Source organism: Clavelina lepadiformis, chromosome 1 (assembly GCF_947623445.1).
Source record: "Clavelina lepadiformis chromosome 1, kaClaLepa1.1, whole genome shotgun sequence".
NCBI lineage: Eukaryota > Metazoa > Chordata > Ascidiacea > Aplousobranchia > Clavelinidae > Clavelina > Clavelina lepadiformis.
In genome coordinates this window covers 25,095,668-25,117,845 of record NC_135240.1, presented here as the reverse complement: position 1 = coordinate 25,117,845, position 22,178 = coordinate 25,095,668, and the positions used below count along the sequence as shown (strand labels likewise).

At 36.7% G+C, this 22,178-nt stretch overlaps 3 protein-coding genes across 3 annotated transcripts; all 3 read left to right on the top strand.

Moving 5' to 3' along the window:
- Positions 1–726: 726 nt before the first annotated feature.
- Positions 727–3,808, top strand: LOC143449657 (CUB and sushi domain-containing protein 3-like). Its single transcript, XM_076949939.1, has 9 exons — positions 727–847; positions 1,066–1,269; positions 1,500–1,691; positions 1,910–2,113; positions 2,344–2,535; positions 2,754–2,957; positions 3,188–3,379; positions 3,598–3,700; positions 3,802–3,808. The coding sequence occupies exons 1-9, from the start codon at positions 727–729 to the stop codon at positions 3,806–3,808; spliced, it is 1,419 nt and encodes a 472-aa protein (XP_076806054.1).
- Positions 3,809–4,671: 863 nt separating this feature from the next.
- LOC143449651 (sushi, von Willebrand factor type A, EGF and pentraxin domain-containing protein 1-like) lies at positions 4,672–13,615 on the top strand. The gene is made up of 22 exons (XM_076949927.1): positions 4,672–4,744; positions 4,883–5,074; positions 5,292–5,495; positions 5,725–5,916; positions 6,135–6,338; positions 6,572–6,763; positions 6,982–7,185; positions 7,420–7,611; positions 7,830–8,033; positions 8,266–8,457; positions 8,676–8,879; positions 9,113–9,304; positions 9,523–9,726; positions 9,961–10,152; positions 10,371–10,574; positions 10,807–10,998; positions 11,217–11,420; positions 11,654–11,845; positions 12,066–12,269; positions 12,502–12,693; positions 12,911–13,114; positions 13,344–13,615. The coding sequence occupies exons 1-22, from the start codon at positions 4,672–4,674 to the stop codon at positions 13,613–13,615; spliced, it is 4,305 nt and encodes a 1,434-aa protein (XP_076806042.1).
- A 3,157-nt stretch (positions 13,616–16,772) lies between these two features.
- Positions 16,773–20,216, top strand: LOC143447161 (CUB and sushi domain-containing protein 3-like). The gene is made up of 5 exons (XM_076947114.1): positions 16,773–16,924; positions 17,143–17,346; positions 18,291–18,485; positions 18,816–19,011; positions 20,026–20,216. The coding sequence occupies exons 1-4, from the start codon at positions 16,804–16,806 to the stop codon at positions 19,007–19,009; spliced, it is 714 nt and encodes a 237-aa protein (XP_076803229.1). The 5' UTR covers positions 16,773–16,803; the 3' UTR covers positions 19,010–19,011; positions 20,026–20,216.
- Positions 20,217–22,178: the final 1,962 nt, after the last annotated feature.

The following is a 22,178-nucleotide window of genomic DNA, read 5'->3' as shown; positions in this document are numbered from 1 at the left end:
CGAGTAAGCCAAAAACTTTGTCCGAATGCAAACGTTTTACTCAAAGCTTTGGATTTATAAAAGCGAAATTAAATTAATTTTAAAACATACGTTTTTGTTTAAAATCGTAAATGAAATAGTTTTGAACTGTATTTTTGACAAGAAGTTCAGAAGAAATGCATGGAATAAGAATTGTTTTAATCCAATTATAGGAATAACGTTAAATGTGTGTTCGTTTGTAGATTGCGCTCAAGACGACGCTACACTTGACCCTCTCGGCAACTTAGATATAGACCCAAGCCAGCCTGCTACCGGAAATGGGTATTCATTTGATATCGTTCTTACGTATAGTTGTACGGATACCAGTCAAGCATTCGTTGGGGAAAGCACGCTTACTTGCCAAACGAACGGAAATTATGACAATCCCGTGCCCACTTGCTCTCAAGGTTGTAGCTATTTCTTTATAAATGGTTATATTTTTATACTATATAACTGAACAAATTGCAATAAGTTACTGCTTCCATAAAAAAGAAATTGTGGGTAAATGTGAAAAGTTTGTGACATAGGTTTTGAAAACAAATGTTTGCTAAATTTAAATGTTGACAAACATTTCTGTAAGATCGATGCTTTCTTTCACCTTATTGTTGCTAAAACTTAGTTTCGCAATTTTTTACAGGTTGTCCCCGGCCAAGCGATATAACCGGCGGTTCATTTAGTTCCGATGAAAATGTTTTTGCAGTAGACGAAATGTTAACGTTTTCTTGTAACGTTGGCTTCACCATTAGCACGGGCGGAACCACAAGTGCTACCTGCCAAGCTGGGACATTTCTTTTTAATCCTTCGTTTAGTGGAACACAATGTTTCCCGAGTAAGCCAAAAACTTTGTCCGAATGCAAACGTTTTACTCAAAGCTTTGGATTTATAAAAGCGAAATTAAATTAATTTTAAAACATACCTTTTTGTTTAAAATCGTAAATGAAATAGTTTTCCACTGTATTTTTGACAAGAACTTCAGAAGAAATGCATGGAATAAGATTTGTTTTAATCCAATTATAGGAATAACATTAAATGTGTGTTCGTTTGTAGATTGCGCTCAAGACGACGCTACACTTGACCCTCTCGGCAACTTAGATATAAACCCAAACCAGCCTGTTACCGGAAATGGGTATTCATTTGGTACCGTTCTTACGTATAGTTGTACGGATACCAGTCAAGCATTCGTTGGGGAAAGCACGCTTACTTGCCAAACGAACGGAAATTATGATAATCCCGTGCCCACTTGCTCTCGAGGTTGTAGCTATTTCTTTATAAATGGTTATATTTTTATACTGAATAATGGAACAAATTGCAATAAGCTACTGCTTCCATAAAAAAGAAATTGTGGGTAAATGTGAAAAGTTTGTGACATAGGTTTTGAAAACAAATGTTTGCGAAATTTAAATGTTGACAAACATTTCTGTAAGATCGATGCCTTCTTTCACCTGATTGTTGCTAAAAATTTGTTTCGCTTATTTTTACAGGTTGTCCCCGGCCAAGCGATATAACCGGCGGAACATTTGGTTCGGATGAAAATGTTTTTGCAGTAGACGAAATGTTAACGTTTTCTTGTAACGTTGGCTTCACCATTAGCACGGGCGGAACCACAAGTGCTACCTGCCAAGCTGGGACATTTCTTTTTAATCCTTCGTTTAGTGGAACACAATGTTTCCCGAGTAAGCCAAAAACTTTGTCCGAATGCAAACGTTTTACTCAAAGCTTTGGATTTATAAAAGCGAAATTAAATTAATTTTAAAACATACGTTTTTGTTTAAAATCGTAAATGAAATAGTTTTCCACTGTATTTTTGACAAGAAGTTCAGAAGAAATGCATGGAATAAGAATTGTTTTAATCCAATTATAGGAATAACGTTAAATGTGTGTTCGTTTGTAGATTGCGCTCAAGACGACGCTACACTTGACCCTCTCGGCAACTTAGATATAGACCCAAGCCAGCCTGCTACCGGAAATGGGTATTCATTTGATACCGTTCTTACGTATAGTTGTACGGATACCAGTCAAGCATTCGTTGGGGAAAGCACGCTTACTTGCCAAACGAACGGAAATTATGACAATCCCGTGCCCACTTGCTCTCAAGGTTGTAGCTATTTCTTTATAAATGGTTATATTTTTATACTATATAACTGAACAAATTGCAATAAGTTACTGCTTCCATAAAAAAGAAATTGTGGGTAAATGTGAAAAGTTTGTGACATAGGTTTTGAAAACAAATGTTTGCGAAATTTAAATGTTGACAAACATTTCTGTAAGATCGATGCTTTCTTTCACCTTATTGTTGCTAAAACTTAGTTTGGCAATTTTTTACAGGTTGTCCCCGGCCAAGCGATATAACCGGCGGTTCATTTAGTTCCGATGAAAATGTTTTTGCAGTAGACGAAATGTTAACGTTTTCTTGTAACGTTGGCTTCACCATTAGCACGGGCGGAACCACAAGTGCTACCTGCCAAGCTGGGACATTTCTTTTTAATCCTTCGTTTAGTGGAACACAATGTTTCCCGAGTAAGCCAAAAACTTTGTCCGAATGCAAACGTTTTACTCAAAGCTTTGGATTTATAAAAGCGAAATTAAATTAATTTTAAAACATACCTTTTTGTTTAAAATCGTAAATGAAATAGTTTTCCACTATATTTTTGACAAGAACTTCAGAAGAAATGCATGGAATAAGATTTGTTTTAATCCAATTATAGGAATAACGTTAAATGTGTGTTCGTTTGTAGATTGCGCTCAAGACGACGCTACACTTGACCCTCTCGGCAACTTAGATATAGACCCAAGCCAGCCTGCTACCGGAAATGGGTATTCATTTGATACCGTTCTTACGTATAGTTGTACGGATACCAGTCAAGCATTCGTTGGGGAAAGCACGCTTACTTGCCAAACGAACGGAAATTATGACAATCCCGTGCCCACTTGCTCTCAAGGTTGTAGCTATTTCTTTATAAATGGTTATATTTTTATACTATATAACTGAACAAATTGCAATAAGTTACTGCTTCCATAAAAAAGAAATTGTGGGTAAATGTGAAAAGTTTGTGACATAGGTTTTGAAAACAAATGTTTGCGAAATTTAAATGTTGACAAACATTTCTGTAAGATCGATGCTTTCTTTCACCTTTTTGTTGCTAAAACTTAGTTTCGCAATTTTTTACAGGTTGTCCCCGGCCAAGCGATATAACCGGCGGTTCATTTAGTTCCGATGAAAATGTTTTTGCAGTAGACGAAATGTTAACGTTTTCTTGTAACGTTGGCTTCACCATTAGCACGGGCGGAACCACAAGTGCTACCTGCCAAGCTGGGACATTTCTTTTTAATCCTTCGTTTAGTGGAACACAATGTTTCCCGAGTAAGCCAAAATCTTTGTCCGAATGCAAACGTTTTACTCAAAGCTTTGGATTTATAAAAGCGAAATTAAATTAATTTTAAAACATACCTTTTTGTTTAAAATCGTAAATGAAATAGTTTTCCACTGTATTTTTGACAAGAACTTCAGAAGAAATGCATGGAATAAGAATTATTTTAATCCAATTATAGGAATAACGTTAAGTGTGTGTTCGTTTGTAGATTGCGCTCAAGACGACGCTACACTTGACCCTCTCGGCAACTTAGATATAGACCCAAACCAGCCTGCTACCGGAAATGGGTATTCATTTGATACCGTTCTTACGTATAGTTGTACGGATACCAGTCAAGCATTCGTTGGGGAAAGCACGCTTACTTGCCAAACGAACGGAAATTATGACAATCCCGTGCCCACTTGCTCTCAAGGTTGTAGCTATTTCTTTAAAATTGGTTATATTTTTTATACTGTATAATTTGACAAATTGCAATAAGTTACTGCTTCCATAAAATTAAAAATGTGGGTAAATGTGAAAAGTTTTTGACATCGGTTTTAAAAACTAATTTTTACCAATTTTAAAAAGTTGTCAAACATTTTTTGTAAGATCGATATTTTCTTTCACCTTATTGTTGCTAAAATTTTGTTTCGCTTATTTTTACAGGTTGTCCCCGGCCAAGCGATATAACTGGCGGAACATTTGGTTCGGATGAAAATGTTTTTGCAGTAGACGAAATGTTAACGTTTTCTTGTAACGTTGGCTTCACCATTAGCACGGGCGGAACCACAAGTGCTACCTGCCAAGCTGGGACATTTCTTTTTAATCCTTCGTTTAGTGGAACACAATGTTTCCCGAGTAAGCCAAAAACTTTGTCCGAATGCAAACGTTTTACTCAAAGCGTTGGATTTATAAAAGCGAATTTGCTTAAATTGTAAAGCATATGCGTTTTTCTAAGAAATCGTAAATGAAATAGTTTTCCACTGTATTTTTGACAAGAAGTTCGGAAGAAATGCATGGAATAAGTATTGTTTTAATCCAATTATAGGAATAACATTAAATGTGTGTTCGTTTGTAGATTGCGCTCAAGACGACGCTACACTTGACCCTCTCGGCAACTTAGATATAGACCCAAGCCAGCCTGCTACCGGAAATGGGTATTCATTTGATACCGTTCTTACGTATAGTTGTACGGATACCAGTCAACCATTCGTTGGGGAAAGCACGCTTACTTGCCAAACGAACGGAAATTATGACAATCCCGTGCCCAATTGCTCTCAAGGTTGTAGCTATTTCTTTAAAAATGGTTATATTTTTATACTATATAACTGAACAAATTGCAATAAGTTACTGCTTCCATAAAAATGAAAATGTTGGTAAATGTGAAAAGTTTTTGACATCAGTTTTGAAAACAAATGTTTGCCAATTTTAAAAAGTTAACAAACAGTTTTTGTAAGATCGATATTTTCTTTCACCTTATTGTTGCTAAAAATTTGTTTCGCCTTATTTTACAGGTTGTCCCCGGCCAAGCGATATAACCGGCGGAACATTTGGTTCGGATGAAAATGTTTTTGCAGTAGACGAAATGTTAACGTTTTCTTGTAACGTTGGCTTTACCATTAGCACGGGCGGAACCACAAGTGCTACCTGCCAAGCTGGGACATTTCTTTTTAATCCTTCGTTTAGTGGAACACAATGTTTCCCGAGTAAGCAAAAACTTTGTCCGAATGCAAACGTTTTACTCAAAGCGTTGGATTTATAACAGCGAAATTGATTAAATTGTAAAGCATGCGGTTTTATAAGAAATCGTAAATTAAATAGTTTTGAACTGTATTTTTGACAAGAGGTTGTGAAGTAACGCATGGAATAAGAATTGTTTTAATCCAATTATAGGAATAACATTAAATGTGTGTTCGTTTGTAGATTGCGCTCAAGACGACGCTACACTTGACCCTCTCGGCAACTTAGATATAGACCCAAGCCTGCCTGCTACCGGAAATGGGTATTCATTTGATACCGTTCTTACGTATAGTTGTACAGATACCAGTCAAGCATTCGTTGGGGAAAGCACGCTTACTTGCCAAACGAACGGAAATTATGACAATCCCGTGCCCACTTGCTCTCAAGGTTGTAGCTATTTCTTTATAAATGGTTATATTTTTATACTATATAATTGAACAAATTGCAATAAGCTACTGCTTCCATAAAAAAGAAATTGTGGGTAAATGTGAAAAGTTTTTGACATTGGTTTTGAAAACAAATGTTTGCGAATTTAAAATGTTGGCAAACATTTTTGTAAGATCGATGCCTTCTTTCACCTTATTGTTGCTAAAATTTCGTTTCGCTTTTTTTACAGGTTGTCCCCGGCCAAGCGATATAACTGGCGGTTCATTTAGTTCCGATGAAAATGTTTTTGCAGTAGACGAAATGTTAACGTTTTCTTGTAACGTTGGCTTCACCATTAGCACGGGCGGAACCACAAGTGCTACCTGCCAAGCTGGGACATTTCTTTTTAATCCTTCGTTTAGTGGAACACAATGTTTCCCGAGTAAGCCAAAAACTTTGTCCGAATGCAAACGTTTTACTCAAAGCGTTGGATTTATAACAGCGAATTTGCTTAAATTGTAAAGCATGAGTTTCTCTCAGAAATCGTAAATGAAATAGTTTTGAACTGTATTTTTGACAAGAAGTTCAGAAGAAATGCATGGAATAAGAATTGTTTTAACCGAATTATAGGAATAACGTTAAATGTTTGTTCGTTTGTAGATTGCGCTCAAGACGACGCTACACTTGACCCTCTCGGCACCTTAAATATAGACCCAAGCCTGCCTGCTACCGGAAATGGGTATTCATTTGATACCGTTCTTACGTATAGTTGTACGGATACCAGTCAAGCATTCGTTGGGGAAAGCACGCTTACTTGCCAAACGAACGGAAATTATGACAATCCCGTGCCCACTTGCTCTCAAGGTTGTAGCTATTTCTTTATAAATGGTTATCTTTTTTAAACTGTATAATTTGACAAATTGCTATATGTTACTGCTTCCAAAAAAAAGAAATTGTGGGTAAATATGAAAAGTTTGTTACATCGGTTTTAAAAACTAATCTTTGCCAATTTTAAAAAGTTGACAAACATGTTTTGTAAGATCGATATTTTCTTTCACCTTATTGTTGCTAAAATTTTGATTCGCAATTTTTTACAGGTTGTCCCCGGCCAAGCGATATAACCGGCGGTTCATTTGGTTCCGATGAAAATGTTTTTGCAGTAGACGAAATGTTAACGTTTTCTTGTAACGTTGGCTTCACCATTAGCACGGGCGGAACCACAAGTGCTACCTGCCAAGTTGGGACATTTCTTTTTAATCCTTTGTTTAGTGGAACACAATGTTTCCCGAGTAAGCCAAAAACTTTGTCCAAATGCAAACGTTTTACTCAAAGCGTTGCATTTTGTAAAACGAGAATGATTAAATTTTAGTACATACGCTTTTATAAGAAATCGTAAGTTAAATAGTTTTGAACTGTATTTTTGACAAGAGGTTGTAAAGAAACGCATGGAATAAGATTTGCTTTAATCCATATGAAGGAATAACGATAAATGTGTGTTCGTTTGTAGATTGCGCTCAAGACGACGCTACACTTGACCCTCTCGGCAACTTAGATATAGACCCAAGCCAGCCTGCTACCGGAAATGGGTATTCATTTGATACCGTTCTTACGTATAGTTGTACGGATACCAGTCAAGCATTCGTTGGGGAAAGCACGCTTACTTGCCAAACGAACGGAAATTATGACAATCCCGTGCCCACTTGCTCTCAAGGTTGTAGCTATTTCTTTAAAATTGGTTATATTTTTTATACTGTATAATTTGACAAATTGCAATAAGTTACTGCTTCCATAAAATTAAAAATGTGGGTAAATGTGAAAAGTTTGTGACATCGGTTTTAAAAACTAATCTTTGCCAATTTTAAAAATTTAACAAACATTTTTTGTAAGATCGATATTTTCTTTTATCTTATTGTTGCTAAAAATTTTGTTTTGCATTTTTTTACAGGTTGTCCCCGGCCAAGCGATATAACTGGCGGAACATTTAGTTCGGATGAAAATGTTTTTGCAGTAGACGAAATGTTAACGTTTTCTTGTAACGTTGGCTTCACCATTAGCACGGGCGGAACCACAAGTGCTACCTGCCAAGCTGGGACATTTCTTTTTAATCCTTCGTTTAGTGGAACACAATGTTTCCCGAGTAAGCCAAGAACTTTGTCCGAATGCAAACGTTTTACTCAAAGCGTTGGATTTATAACAGCGAATTTGCTTAAATTGTAAAGCATGAGTTTCTCTCAGAAATCGTAAATGAAATAGTTTTGAACTGTATTTTTGACAAGAAGTTCAGAAGAAATGCATGGAATAAGAATTGTTTTAATCCAATTATAGGAATAACGTTAAATGTGTGTTCGTTTGTAGATTGCGCTCAAGACGACGCTACACTTGACCCTCTCGGCAACTTAGATATAGACCCAAGCCAGCCTGCTACCGGAAATGGGTATTCATTTGATACCGTTCTTACGTATAGTTGTACGGATACCAGTCAAGCATTCGTTGGGGAAAGCACGCTTACTTGCCAAACGAACGGAAATTATGACAATCCCGTGCCCACTTGCTCTCAAGGTTGTAGCTATTTCTTTATAAATGGTTATATTTTTCATACTGTATAATTGAAAATATTGCAATAAGTTACTGCTTCCATAAAAATGAAATTGTGGGTAAATCTGAAAAGTTTGTGACATCGGTTTTAAAAACTAATCTTTGCCAATTTTAAAAATTTGACAAACATTTTTGTAAGATCGATATTTTCTTTCACTTTATTGTTGCTAAAAATTTCGTTTCGCTTTTTTTACAGGTTGTCCCCGGCCAAGCGATATAACTGGCGGATCATTTGGTTCCGATGAAAATGTTTTTGCAGTAGACGAAATGTTAACGTTTTCTTGTAACGTTGGCTTCACCATTAGCACGGGCGGAACCACAAGTGCTACCTGCCAAGCTGGGACATTTCTTTTTAATCCTTCGTTTAGTGGAACACAATGTTTCCCGAGTAAGCCAAAAACTTTGTCCGAATGCAAACGTTTTACTCAAAGCGTTGGATTTATAACAGCGAATTTGCTTAAATTGTAAAGCATGAGTTTCTCTCAGAAATCGTAAATGAAATAGTTTTGAACTGTATTTTTGACAAGAAGTTCAGAAGAAATGCATGGAATAAGAATTGTTTTAACCGAATTATAGGAATAACGTTAAATGTTTGTTCGTTTGTAGATTGCGCTCAAGACGACGCTACACTTGACCCTCTCGGCACCTTAAATATAGACCCAAGCCTGCCTGCTACCGGAAATGGGTATTCATTTGATACCGTTCTTACGTATAGTTGTACGGATACCAGTCAAGCATTCGTTGGGGAAAGCACGCTTACTTGCCAAACGAACGGAAATTATGACAATCCCGTGCCCACTTGCTCTCAAGGTTGTAGCTATTTCTTTATAAATGGTTATCTTTTTTAAACTGTATAATTTGACAAATTGCTATATGTTACTGCTTCCAAAAAAAAGAAATTGTGGGTAAATATGAAAAGTTTGTTACATCGGTTTTAAAAACTAATCTTTGCCAATTTTAAAAAGTTGACAAACATGTTTTGTAAGATCGATATTTTCTTTCACCTTATTGTTGCTAAAATTTTGATTCGCAATTTTTTACAGGTTGTCCCCGGCCAAGCGATATAACCGGCGGTTCATTTGGTTCCGATGAAAATGTTTTTGCAGTAGACGAAATGTTAACGTTTTCTTGTAACGTTGGCTTCACCATTAGCACGGGCGGAACCACAAGTGCTACCTGCCAAGTTGGGACATTTCTTTTTAATCCTTTGTTTAGTGGAACACAATGTTTCCCGAGTAAGCCAAAAACTTTGTCCAAATGCAAACGTTTTACTCAAAGCGTTGCATTTTGTAAAACGAGAATGATTAAATTTTAGTACATACGCTTTTATAAGAAATCGTAAGTTAAATAGTTTTGAACTGTATTTTTGACAAGAGGTTGTAAAGAAACGCATGGAATAAGATTTGCTTTAATCCATATGAAGGAATAACGATAAATGTGTGTTCGTTTGTAGATTGCGCTCAAGACGACGCTACACTTGACCCTCTCGGCAACTTAGATATAGACCCAAGCCAGCCTGCTACCGGAAATGGGTATTCATTTGATACCGTTCTTACGTATAGTTGTACGGATACCAGTCAAGCATTCGTTGGGGAAAGCACGCTTACTTGCCAAACGAACGGAAATTATGACAATCCCGTGCCCACTTGCTCTCAAGGTTGTAGCTATTTCTTTAAAATTGGTTATATTTTTTATACTGTATAATTTGACAAATTGCAATAAGTTACTGCTTCCATAAAATTAAAAATGTGGGTAAATGTGAAAAGTTTGTGACATCGGTTTTAAAAACTAATCTTTGCCAATTTTAAAAATTTAACAAACATTTTTTGTAAGATCGATATTTTCTTTTATCTTATTGTTGCTAAAAATTTTGTTTTGCATTTTTTTACAGGTTGTCCCCGGCCAAGCGATATAACTGGCGGAACATTTAGTTCGGATGAAAATGTTTTTGCAGTAGACGAAATGTTAACGTTTTCTTGTAACGTTGGCTTCACCATTAGCACGGGCGGAACCACAAGTGCTACCTGCCAAGCTGGGACATTTCTTTTTAATCCTTCGTTTAGTGGAACACAATGTTTCCCGAGTAAGCCAAGAACTTTGTCCGAATGCAAACGTTTTACTCAAAGCGTTGGATTTATAACAGCGAATTTGCTTAAATTGTAAAGCATGAGTTTCTCTCAGAAATCGTAAATGAAATAGTTTTGAACTGTATTTTTGACAAGAAGTTCAGAAGAAATGCATGGAATAAGAATTGTTTTAATCCAATTATAGGAATAACGTTAAATGTGTGTTCGTTTGTAGATTGCGCTCAAGACGACGCTACACTTGACCCTCTCGGCAACTTAGATATAGACCCAAGCCAGCCTGCTACCGGAAATGGGTATTCATTTGATACCGTTCTTACGTATAGTTGTACGGATACCAGTCAAGCATTCGTTGGGGAAAGCACGCTTACTTGCCAAACGAACGGAAATTATGACAATCCCGTGCCCACTTGCTCTCAAGGTTGTAGCTATTTCTTTATAAATGGTTATATTTTTCATACTGTATAATTGAAAATATTGCAATAAGTTACTGCTTCCATAAAAATGAAATTGTGGGTAAATCTGAAAAGTTTGTGACATCGGTTTTAAAAACTAATCTTTGCCAATTTTAAAAATTTGACAAACATTTTTGTAAGATCGATATTTTCTTTCACTTTATTGTTGCTAAAAATTTCGTTTCGCTTTTTTTACAGGTTGTCCCCGGCCAAGCGATATAACTGGCGGATCATTTGGTTCCGATGAAAATGTTTTTGCAGTAGACGAAATGTTAACGTTTTCTTGTAACGTTGGCTTCACCATTAGCACGGGCGGAACCACAAGTGCTACCTGCCAAGCTGGGACATTTCTTTTTAATCCTTCGTTTAGTGGAACACAATGTTTCCCGAGTAAGCCAAAAACTTTGTCCGAATGCAAACGTTTTACTCAAAGCTTTGGATTTATAAAAGCGAAATTAAATTAATTTTAAAACATACTTTTTTGTTTAAAATCGTAAATGAAATAGTTTTCCACTGTATTTTTGACAAGAAGTTCAGAAGAAATGCATGGAATAAGAATTATTTTACTCCAATTATAGGAATAACGTTAAATGTGTGTTCGTTTGTAGATTGCGCTCAAGACGACGCTACACTTGACCCTCTCGGCAACTTAGATATAGACCCAAACCAGCCTGCTACCGGAAATGGGTATTCATTTGATACCGTTCTTACGTATAGTTGTACGGATACCAGTCAAGCATTCGTTGGGGAAAGCACGCTTACTTGCCAAACGAACGGAAATTATGACAATCCCGTGCCCACTTGCTCTCAAGGTTGTAGCTATTTCTTTAAAATTGGTTATATTTTTTATACTGTATAATTTGACAAATTGCAATAAGTTACTGCTTCCATAAAATTAAAAATGTGGGTAAATGTGAAAAGTTTGTGACATCGGTTTTAAAAACTAATTTTTACCAATTTTAAAAAGTTGTCAAACATTTTTTGTAAGATCGATATTTTCTTTCACCTTATTGTTGCTAAAATTTTGTTTCGCTTATTTTTACAGGTTGTCCCCGGCCAAGCGATATAACCGGCGGAACATTTGGTTCGGATGAAAATGTTTTTGCAGTAGACGAAATGTTAACGTTTTCTTGTAACGTTGGCTTCACCATTAGCACGGGCGGAACCACAAGTGCTACTTGCCAAGCTGGGACATTTCTTTTTAATCCTTCGTTTAGTGGAACACAATGTTTCCCGAGTAAGCCAAAAACTTTGTCCGAATGCAAACGTTTTACTCAAAGCATTGGATTTATAAAAGCGAATTTGCTTAAATTGTAAAGCATATGCGTTTTTCTAAGAAATCGTAAATGAAATAGTTTTCCACTGTATTTTTGACAAGAAGTTCGGAAGAAATGCATGGAATAAGTATTGTTTTAATCCAATTATAGGAATAACATTAAATGTGTGTTCGTTTGTAGATTGCGCTCAAGACGACGCTACACTTGACCCTCTCGGCAACTTAGATATAGACCCAAGCCAGCCTGCTACCGGAAATGGGTATTCATTTGATACCGTTCTTACGTATAGTTGTACGGATACCAGTCAACCATTCGTTGGGGAAAGCACGCTTACTTGCCAAACGAACGGAAATTATGACAATCCCGTGCCCAATTGCTCTCAAGGTTGTAGCTATTTCTTTAAAAATGGTTATATTTTTATACTATATAACTGAACAAATTGCAATAAGTTACTGCTTCCATAAAAATGAAAATGTTGGTAAATGTGAAAAGTTTTTGACATCAGTTTTGAAAACAAATGTTTGCCAATTTTAAAAAGTTCACGAACAGTTTTTGTAAGATCGATATTTTCTTTCACCTTATTGTTGCTAAAAATTTGTTTCGCCTTATTTTACAGGTTGTCCCCGGCCAAGCGATATAACCGGCGGAACATTTGGTTCGGATGAAAATGTTTTTGCAGTAGACGAAATGTTAACGTTTTCTTGTAACGTTGGCTTTACCATTAGCACGGGCGGAACCACAAGTGCTACCTGCCAAGCTGGGACATTTCTTTTTAATCCTTCGTTTAGTGGAACACAATGTTTCCCGAGTAAGCAAAAACTTTGTCCGAATGCAAACGTTTTACTCAAAGCGTTGGATTTATAACAGCGAAATTGATTAAATTGTAAAGCATGCGGTTTTATAAGAAATCGTAAATTAAATAGTTTTGAACTGTATTTTTGACAAGAGGTTGTGAAGTAACGCATGGAATAAGAATTGTTTTAATCCAATTATAGGAATAACATTAAATGTGTGTTCGTTTGTAGATTGCGCTCAAGACGACGCTACACTTGACCCTCTCGGCAACTTAGATATAGACCCAAGCCTGCCTGCTACCGGAAATGGGTATTCATTTGATACCGTTCTTACGTATAGTTGTACAGATACCAGTCAAGCATTCGTTGGGGAAAGCACGCTTACTTGCCAAACGAACGGAAATTATGACAATCCCGTGCCCACTTGCTCTCAAGGTTGTAGCTATTTCTTTATAAATGGTTATATTTTTATACTATATAATTGAACAAATTGCAATAAGCTACTGCTTCCATAAAAAAGAAATTGTGGGTAAATGTGAAAAGTTTTTGACATTGGTTTTGAAAACAAATGTTTGCGAATTTAAAATGTTGGCAAACATTTTTGTAAGATCGATGCCTTCTTTCACCTTATTGTTGCTAAAATTTCGTTTCGCTTTTTTTACAGGTTGTCCCCGGCCAAGCGATATAACTGGCGGTTCATTTAGTTCCGATGAAAATGTTTTTGCAGTAGACGAAATGTTAACGTTTTCTTGTAACGTTGGCTTCACCATTAGCACGGGCGGAACCACAAGTGCTACCTGCCAAGCTGGGACATTTCTTTTTAATCCTTCGTTTAGTGGAACACAATGTTTCCCGAGTAAGCCAAAAACTTTGTCCGAATGCAAACGTTTTACTCAAAGCGTTGGATTTATAACAGCGAATTTGCTTAAATTGTAAAGCATGAGTTTCTCTCAGAAATCGTAAATGAAATAGTTTTGAACTGTATTTTTGACAAGAAGTTCAGAAGAAATGCATGGAATAAGAATTGTTTTAACCGAATTATAGGAATAACGTTAAATGTTTGTTCGTTTGTAGATTGCGCTCAAGACGACGCTACACTTGACCCTCTCGGCACCTTAAATATAGACCCAAGCCTGCCTGCTACCGGAAATGGGTATTCATTTGATACCGTTCTTACGTATAGTTGTACGGATACCAGTCAAGCATTCGTTGGGGAAAGCACGCTTACTTGCCAAACGAACGGAAATTATGACAATCCCGTGCCCACTTGCTCTCAAGGTTGTAGCTATTTCTTTATAAATGGTTATATTTTTTAAACTGTATAATTTGACAAATTGCTATATGTTACTGCTTCCAAAAAAAAGAAATTGTGGGTAAATATGAAAAGTTTGTTACATCGGTTTTAAAAACTAATCTTTGCCAATTTTAAAAAGTTGACAAACATGTTTTGTAAGATCGATATTTTCTTTCACCTTATTGTTGCTAAAATTTTGATTCGCAATTTTTTACAGGTTGTCCCCGGCCAAGCGATATAACCGGCGGTTCATTTGGTTCCGATGAAAATGTTTTTGCAGTAGACGAAATGTTAACGTTTTCTTGTAACGTTGGCTTCACCATTAGCACGGGCGGAACCACAAGTGCTACCTGCCAAGTTGGGACATTTCTTTTTAATCCTTTGTTTAGTGGAACAGAATGTTTCCCGAGTAAGCCAAAAACTTTTGTCCAAATGCAAACGTTTTACTCAAAGCGTTGCATTTTGTAAAACGAGAATGATTAAATTTTAATACATACGCTTTTATAAGAAATCGTAAGTTAAATAGTTTTGAACTGTATTTTTGACAAGAGGTTGTAAAGAAACGCATGGAATAAGATTTGCTTTAATCCATATGAAGGAATAACGATAAATGTGTGTTCGTTTGTAGATTGCGCTCAAGACGACGCTACACTTGACCCTCTCGGCAACTTAGATATAGACCCAAGCCAGCCTGCTACCGGAAATGGGTATTCATTTGATACCGTTCTTACGTATAGTTGTACGGATACCAGTCAAGCATTCGTTGGGGAAAGCACGCTTACTTGCCAAACGAACGGAAATTATGACAATCCCGTGCCCACTTGCTCTCAAGGTTGTAGCTATTTCTTTAAAATTGGTTATATTTTTTATACTGTATAATTTGACAAATTGCAATAAGTTACTGCTTCCATAAAATTAAAAATGTGGGTAAATGTGAAAAGTTTGTGACATCGGTTTTAAAAACTAATCTTTGCCAATTTTAAAAATTTAACAAACATTTTTTGTAAGATCGATATTTTCTTTTATCTTATTGTTGCTAAAAATTTTGTTTTGCATTTTTTTACAGGTTGTCCCCGGCCAAGCGATATAACTGGCGGAACATTTAGTTCGGATGAAAATGTTTTTGCAGTAGACGAAATGTTAACGTTTTCTTGTAACGTTGGCTTCACCATTAGCACGGGCGGAACCACAAGTGCTACCTGCCAAGCTGGGACATTTCTTTTTAATCCTTCGTTTAGTGGAACACAATGTTTCCCGAGTAAGCCAAGAACTTTGTCCGAATGCAAACGTTTTACTCAAAGCGTTGGATTTATAACAGCGAATTTGCTTAAATTGTAAAGCATGAGTTTCTCTCAGAAATCGTAAATGAAATAGTTTTGAACTGTATTTTTGACAAGAAGTTCAGAAGAAATGCATGGAATAAGAATTGTTTTAATCCAATTATAGGAATAACGTTAAATGTGTGTTCGTTTGTAGATTGCGCTCAAGACGACGCTACACTTGACCCTCTCGGCAACTTAGATATAGACCCAAGCCAGCCTGCTACCGGAAATGGGTATTCATTTGATACCGTTCTTACGTATAGTTGTACGGATACCAGTCAAGCATTCGTTGGGGAAAGCACGCTTACTTGCCAAACGAACGGAAATTATGACAATCCCGTGCCCACTTGCTCTCAAGGTTGTAGCTATTTCTTTATAAATGGTTATATTTTTCATACTGTATAATTTGACAAATTGCAATAAGCTACTGCTTCCATAATATTAGAATTGTGGGTAAATGTGAAAAGTTTGTGACATCGGTTTTAAAAACTAATCTTTGCCAATTTTAAAAAGTTGACAAACATTTTTGTAAGATCGATATTTTCTTTCACCTTATTGTTGCTAAAAATGTCGTTACCTTTTTTTTACAGGTTGTACCCGGCCAAGCGATATAAGCGGCGGATCATTTGGTTCCGATGAAAATGTTTTTGCAGTAGACGAAATGTTAACGTTTTCTTGTAACGTTGGCTTCACCATTAGTACGGGTGGAACCACAAGTGCTACCTGCCAAGTTGGAACATTTCTTTTTAATCCTTCGTTTAGTGGAACACAATGTTTCCCGAGTAAGCCAAAAACTTTGTCCGAATGCAAACGTTTTATTCAAAGCTTTGGTTTTATAACAGCGAAATTAAATTAATTTTAAAACATACGTTTTTGTTTAAAATCGTAAGTTAAATAGTTTTGAACTGTATTTTTGACAAGAAGTTCAGAAGAAACGCATGGAATAAGATTTGTTTTAATCCAATTATAGGAATAACGTTAAATGTGTGTTCGTTTGTAGATTGCGCTCAAGACGACGCTACACTTGACCCTCTCGGCAACTTAGATATAGACCCAAGCCAGCCTGCTACCGGAAATGGGTATTCATTTGATACCGTTCTTACGTATAGTTGTACGGATACCAGTCAAGCATTCGTTGGGGAAAGCACGCTTACTTGCCAAACGAACGGAAATTATGACAATCCCATGCCCACTTGCTCTCAAGGTTGTAGCTATTTCTTTATAAATGGTTATAATTTTTATACTGTATAATTGAAAAAATTGCAATAAGTGACTGCTTCCATAAAATTAAAATTGTGGGTAAATGTGAAAAGTTTGTGACATCGGTTTTAAAAACTAATCTTTGCCAATTTTAAAAAGTTGACAAACATTTTTTGTAAGATCGATATTTTCTTTCACCTTATTGTTGCTAAAAATGTCGTTACCTTTTTTTTACAGGTTGTACCCGGCCAAGCGATATAAGCGGCGGATCATTTGGTTCCGATGAAAATGTTTTTGCAGTAGACGAAATGTTAACGTTTTCTTGTAATGTTGGCTTCACCATTAGCACGGGCGGAACCACAAGTGCTACGTGCCAAGCTGGAACATTTCTTTTTAATCCTTTGTTTAGTGGAACACAATGTTTCCCAAGTAAGCCAAAAACTTTGTCCGAATGCAAACGTTTTACTCAAAGCTTTGGATTTATAACAGCGAAATTAAATTAATTTTAAAACATACGTTTTTGTAAAAAATCGTAAATGAAATAGTTTTGAACTGTATTTTTGACAAGAAGTTCAGAAGAAATGCATGGAATAAGATTTGTTTTAATCCAATTATAGGAATAACGTTAAATGTGTGTTCGTTTGTAGATTGCGCTCAAGACGACGCTACACTTGACCCTCTCGGCAACTTAGATATAAACCCAAGCCAGCCTGCTACCGGAAATGGGTATTCATTTGATACCGTTCTTACGTATAGTTGTACGGATACCAGTCAAGCATTCGTTGGAGAAAGCACGCTTACTTGCCAAACGAACGGAAATTATGACAATCCCGTGCCCGCTTGTGTTGCAGGTCAGTTAAAGTTAATGAAAATAAGGTTTTTGAACTTTTTCGATTGTTCTTATGTAAGAGATTTGTTACTTTTCATAGTAACTTTTTTCTTTTTTAAACTTGAATATTAGTTAGTTATTTTTGGTCTTCTCAGGGTTTTCAATTTTCTTTTGATAAATCACAAGGGTAAAATTATGCAAAAAGAACATTGTCCTTTTTTATAAATTAGGAAACATTGCAAACTTGTGCTTGGCACAACGCCATGTGAAGACAGTCCGGACATATAGTTACACGAATACACGTAGACTTAATAGGTCCTGAGTCTTTGTTAATGTTCCCGCAATTTATGAAAAAAAGTCAGCTCCAATGTGCATAGCCCCACAGCCTATGGTGTTCAGTTTCGAGAAGCCAGTTTCATAGAAGACTTTTTGCAAAACTTTCAATGCTAAGAGCAAATATGCGTCACGATAGTCCTTAGATAGACCGCCCTAACCGCCTCACCTCCAGGTGAACCAAGATGAAAATGTGTAACACCCTGGTCTCCTTAATCCACTTTTACGGATCAGTGACATGGCTTCTCAAACTGCAACAAGTCATGCAGAAAACCAGATGCCTTTGGTTTAAAGTGATTTTTTCATCTTGAAAATGTTAACTGGTTCAACTTTATGCGCAACTTTACCATTGATCTTCTGATAACTTTGATAGCCCAAAGACAGCAAGATGTTGAGCAATAAGCCATAAATCAAAAAATTATCAACACCGTCGAACTGTATGTAACCACGTATGTAAATCGTTTGTGCTTGTCTAATTCTTATTAACTTTCGTAATTTACGGTATCAAGCATGACAAATTACCGTACAATATGGCATATTACCGTATAAGCTAATATTCGCTTCCCTATACGCATCAGCTCAGTAGTGTACGAAGTCTATCTGTACAATGATTACATTACGATTTATTTTCAGATTGTGGAGCTCCGCCCACCGTCGGAAGTGCTGTTCTCACTTCAGGGATCGGCGAAACCACTCAAGGCACAGTTGTACGATACTCTTGTATTGTTGGTTTATTCCCACCTGCAGACACTACGACTACGTGTGAAGCATCAGGAAATTGGAATCCTGGTACATTAAGCGATTGTGCTGGTGAACCATTTCCAGGACGTGAGTAATTAATTATTTCTGTACAAGCGAACAGAAATTAGATTTTTGATTAAACTTGCGTACATCGATCATCATGCAAGTGCTGTGACATCACTCAACACTATTTCATTTATTCTGTCTTTGCAATCCTATTCTATGACAAGGACAGCATTGGTACACTTAGTGGAACGGCCCGGTATATGCTTTATATTAACTTCAAATACATAATATATAGAACGCGCAACATACTGCACACCAGAGTGTGTTTTACACAGTAAAATGTATTTACACATCATTCTTTGTATTTATTGCTTCATAACTCCAATGTAAAACAATTCATTTTTCATCTAGTTTGCGGCAGCCCATATCCTCTTGTTAACGGAGAATATTCTGCCTCTCTGCCGGTATCTGTGGGGACCACAATCATGTATCAGTGCTTAGATGGCTTTAGTCTCGCGCCTGGCTCTATAGATATGACGACGTGCGAATCAGGAAACGACTATAGCCTTAAACCCATTGACCCTAACTTTCCACAATGCATTTAAAAGTAAGTGATATTTTTGTTGAATTTGGTATATACCGACAGTGAATAAGCTTGTAAGTTCAGGGAAATCACCGTGTCAGTTCATTCAGGAAAAATTACCGCTACTTTTCTATTTGACCTTTGTGCCCTACTGTACTTTGTTTCAGTCGCCTACCTTATCGGAAGAGTCTACTCATGGCTAGGGCATTGGACAGTTATCACTTTCTTGAGTGTATTTTCGATTCCCTAAATGAACCCCTCCCCCTTCTTACATCACACCTATCCGTAATCAGTATGTTGTCTGACTAAACGTTGCGCAGACAAAAGCTTCCCTGCTAGAGTAGAGCATCTCTTTGTGTGGTTTGATTAGTAAGCGGCCGGCCTCGTTCGCGTATAAAATGCATGTTGGCGGTTGATCTCGGTGTTATGATTTATGTATAGCATAACTCAGTTCCCATGGTTTGCTTTAGTAGCGATTGCCTTGTTGGTGGCCAATCACGTTTTTGTGGCTTGCTTTTTTCTTGACGTTGTCTCTGCTCCTGTGTTTTGCATTCTTGTTGCTTGTTTCTCGCAACCTCCCTGGCAAACTATCTTGTTTGTAGCGCCAAACTGGTCAGGTTTCTGTCCTTAGTCAGGCTTCATTACCTGGGATGTCAGAGCAACTCGCGTCAGGTCGCACATCAGATACCATCCACCCGTTTTCTTTAGTTGCTTTAGCTGCTAGTTCTTTAGCCTCTGACAATTAGTCAAACATCCGTTACCGAAAAAATATTTAAAAAAAAACACTAAAACCACAACTACATTCGCCGAAACGAGTCTGGCAACAGCGACTTTCCATTGATTTGATTGATTTGCGCTTGAACCATGATCGAACACCAACAACCTTAGTGACGTCACATCGTCCGCTCCTCGCACAGTTTTTTGAAAATTGATTTTTCGGAATCAGCGTATTTTTATCCCTTTTTACAAAATGGGTTGAAAATGACTTCAGTTCCCCTTTAATTTAAATAACTTCTAACGGATTGTGATATTTTTCAGTATAGCCCGGAAATGATGCAAGAAAAAGATGAAAGATTCAACTTCGGTGTTGATCGCTTTCCCAATGCAGCTGTTGAAGGAGTCCCACATATTTGCGTCTTCCAGTCCGAGATTTTGTTGATGGCAAAAAACTTGAAGAAAATGCAGAGAAAACTTTCTAATATTTTTAATAAAAATAGCCTACAAAGGTATACATGAAAATTCGTGTTAATGTACAACTCAAAGCATTTTGTTCTACACTGGATAATAGATTTAAACGACAGGTTTGTGTTAACAATGTCTGACAAGGTTTGGTGCATTTTATACACACGACCTGTTACGAAAATACACAATAACAATGCACGGTATGAATTCAGTTCCACCAAAGACATTCACACTCAATATACAGTATTATCGTCATAACATATATCATGACATCATATGACCCGTATTTGGAACCAATCACCAGGTTACAATTTACCTGTTAAATTAAATTATCTGACTATATTGTTGCGTGCAGTTAGAATACTCTAACCAAATGGTTCTCAAAGTTTTTTTCCGATTCCTCCTTTACCAACCCAAACACCGTCAATTCCTCCCCCCAAAAAATAATTGCCAAAATTTTACACTTCCTGAATATTATCCCTGGATGATGTCTTTTGAGGATTTATCTCAGAATAAAATTAAAAGGACATTAGGACAGCAATTATTACTCATTACTGTTAAGTTTTGCTAAAAATTACTGTCCATTAGAAAAAATTAGCTATAGCAGTCTATTTTTTCCGCTTTTTGAATGGTGCAGCTATTTACACAATGAAAGCTAAGCAATTTAATATCTAATTAATCTCATAAACCTCCTAATCTAATCTACCTTACTTACTAGCTAGTTCTATACGTACCTTACTAACAATAAAGAGAAAACAATAGCCATTATGAACCAAACAAACACGTCAAAACAACCTCTTCGTGCGGATTTTTCTGTTACAAATAAAATTAAAAAATTAAGGTTTTTTTTCATCTTCAGTATTTCCTCCCCAATTCCTCCCTGGAACTAAAAGTTCCTCCTTTAGTGAGCCAAGTGGCCCGGTTTGAGAAGCACTGCGTCTAACCTTTTGTCAGCCGAAAGGTTTTAATATTACAACAGACATAGTTTACAAGAAAAGGTTTTTATTGTGGGTGCTGTACACTTTCTCAATATTACGCATAACCAAGAACATAGTAATACACTGCTTATAATATTTCTATTGAGTTGCAATCACCATGACTAGCGTGGAAAGCTCATCTGTTCGTTTCGGTGATTTTCTCTCTCTGCTCGCTGGCAGAAGTGCGAGCTTATAAAACGTGAAGCGATGGGAGTCAAATTGTTCGACAAGAAAAACGCAGCATTTCAGAACATGTGCAGCGAGGAAAACGTTGACAATGGGAGTTACATGTAGTTGAAGCTGACACGTAGATAAATTATTATCAGTATAAAGTTAAACAGGCATTTGCAATAATAAAGATTTCTTATCAGCACAGATGCTGGAAACAACCTGGGAACGTACTAAAAGGAGTTTTCACACGAAGTTATTCAGAGTAGGTTTCCAAATATCAAACGACAGTTGAAGTGTTATCAAAAAAACAAGTTCATAAACTTCAATCAATAACTGGAAAACACTTTTCCAAGAAATGATGTAATGGTATTAAAAATGCCACCCAGGCCGCTGCAGTTCAAAGATACTGTAGATTCTTGTCCGTCGGGCCGTCGGACGCGTGCATCCGTTGGATTCGTATCTATCAATTCAACTTCGTCCACCAAGGGATCGTATTTACTGTTGCGTACAAAACGTCGGAGGTGTAGCGGCCTGGGTGGCATTTTTAATACCATTACATCATTCTGGGAAAAGTGTTTTCCAGTTACTAATTGAAGTTGTTTTTAGATAACATTTACATTGTCGTTTGGTAACTTGCTCTGAATAACGTCGTGTGAAAACTCCCTTCAGTAATTTGCCAACGCATTGTTTTCTAGTTTCACACTTTGTGCGATTTTTATGTCGAATATTTCCATTCTTAACGTCACGTTTTATAAGCTCGAACTCCTACGCGAGACTGCCAGACTTGCACTGCTCGAGACATGCACTGCACGCCAGACGGAGAAATACAGAGTCGTACGAGTATATTACGCTAGTTATAAT

Bases quoted from the DNA above. Each gene is read 5' to 3' on its own strand.
- LOC143449657 (XM_076949939.1), top strand. From the start codon at position 727: ATGTTAACGTTTTCTTGTAACGTTGGCTTCACCATTAGCACGGGCGGA. The intron at 1,692-1,909 runs GTAAGCCAAAAA...GTTCGTTTGTAG, and splicing joins TGGAACACAATGTTTCCCGA to ATTGCGCTCAAGACGACGCT. The intron at 3,380-3,597 runs GTAAGCCAAAAT...GTTCGTTTGTAG, and splicing joins TGGAACACAATGTTTCCCGA to ATTGCGCTCAAGACGACGCT.
- LOC143447161 (XM_076947114.1), top strand. From the start codon at position 16,804: ATGTTAACGTTTTCTTGTAATGTTGGCTTCACCATTAGCACGGGCGGA. The intron at 16,925-17,142 runs GTAAGCCAAAAA...GTTCGTTTGTAG, and splicing joins TGGAACACAATGTTTCCCAA to ATTGCGCTCAAGACGACGCT. The intron at 17,347-18,290 runs GTCAGTTAAAGT...ATTTATTTTCAG, and splicing joins CGTGCCCGCTTGTGTTGCAG to ATTGTGGAGCTCCGCCCACC.
- LOC143449651 (XM_076949927.1), top strand. From the start codon at position 4,672: ATGGTTATATTTTTATACTATATAACTGAACAAATTGCAATAAGTTAC. The intron at 9,305-9,522 runs GTAAGCCAAAAA...GTTCGTTTGTAG, and splicing joins TGGAACACAATGTTTCCCGA to ATTGCGCTCAAGACGACGCT. The intron at 11,421-11,653 runs GTTGTAGCTATT...TTATTTTTACAG, and splicing joins CGTGCCCACTTGCTCTCAAG to GTTGTCCCCGGCCAAGCGAT.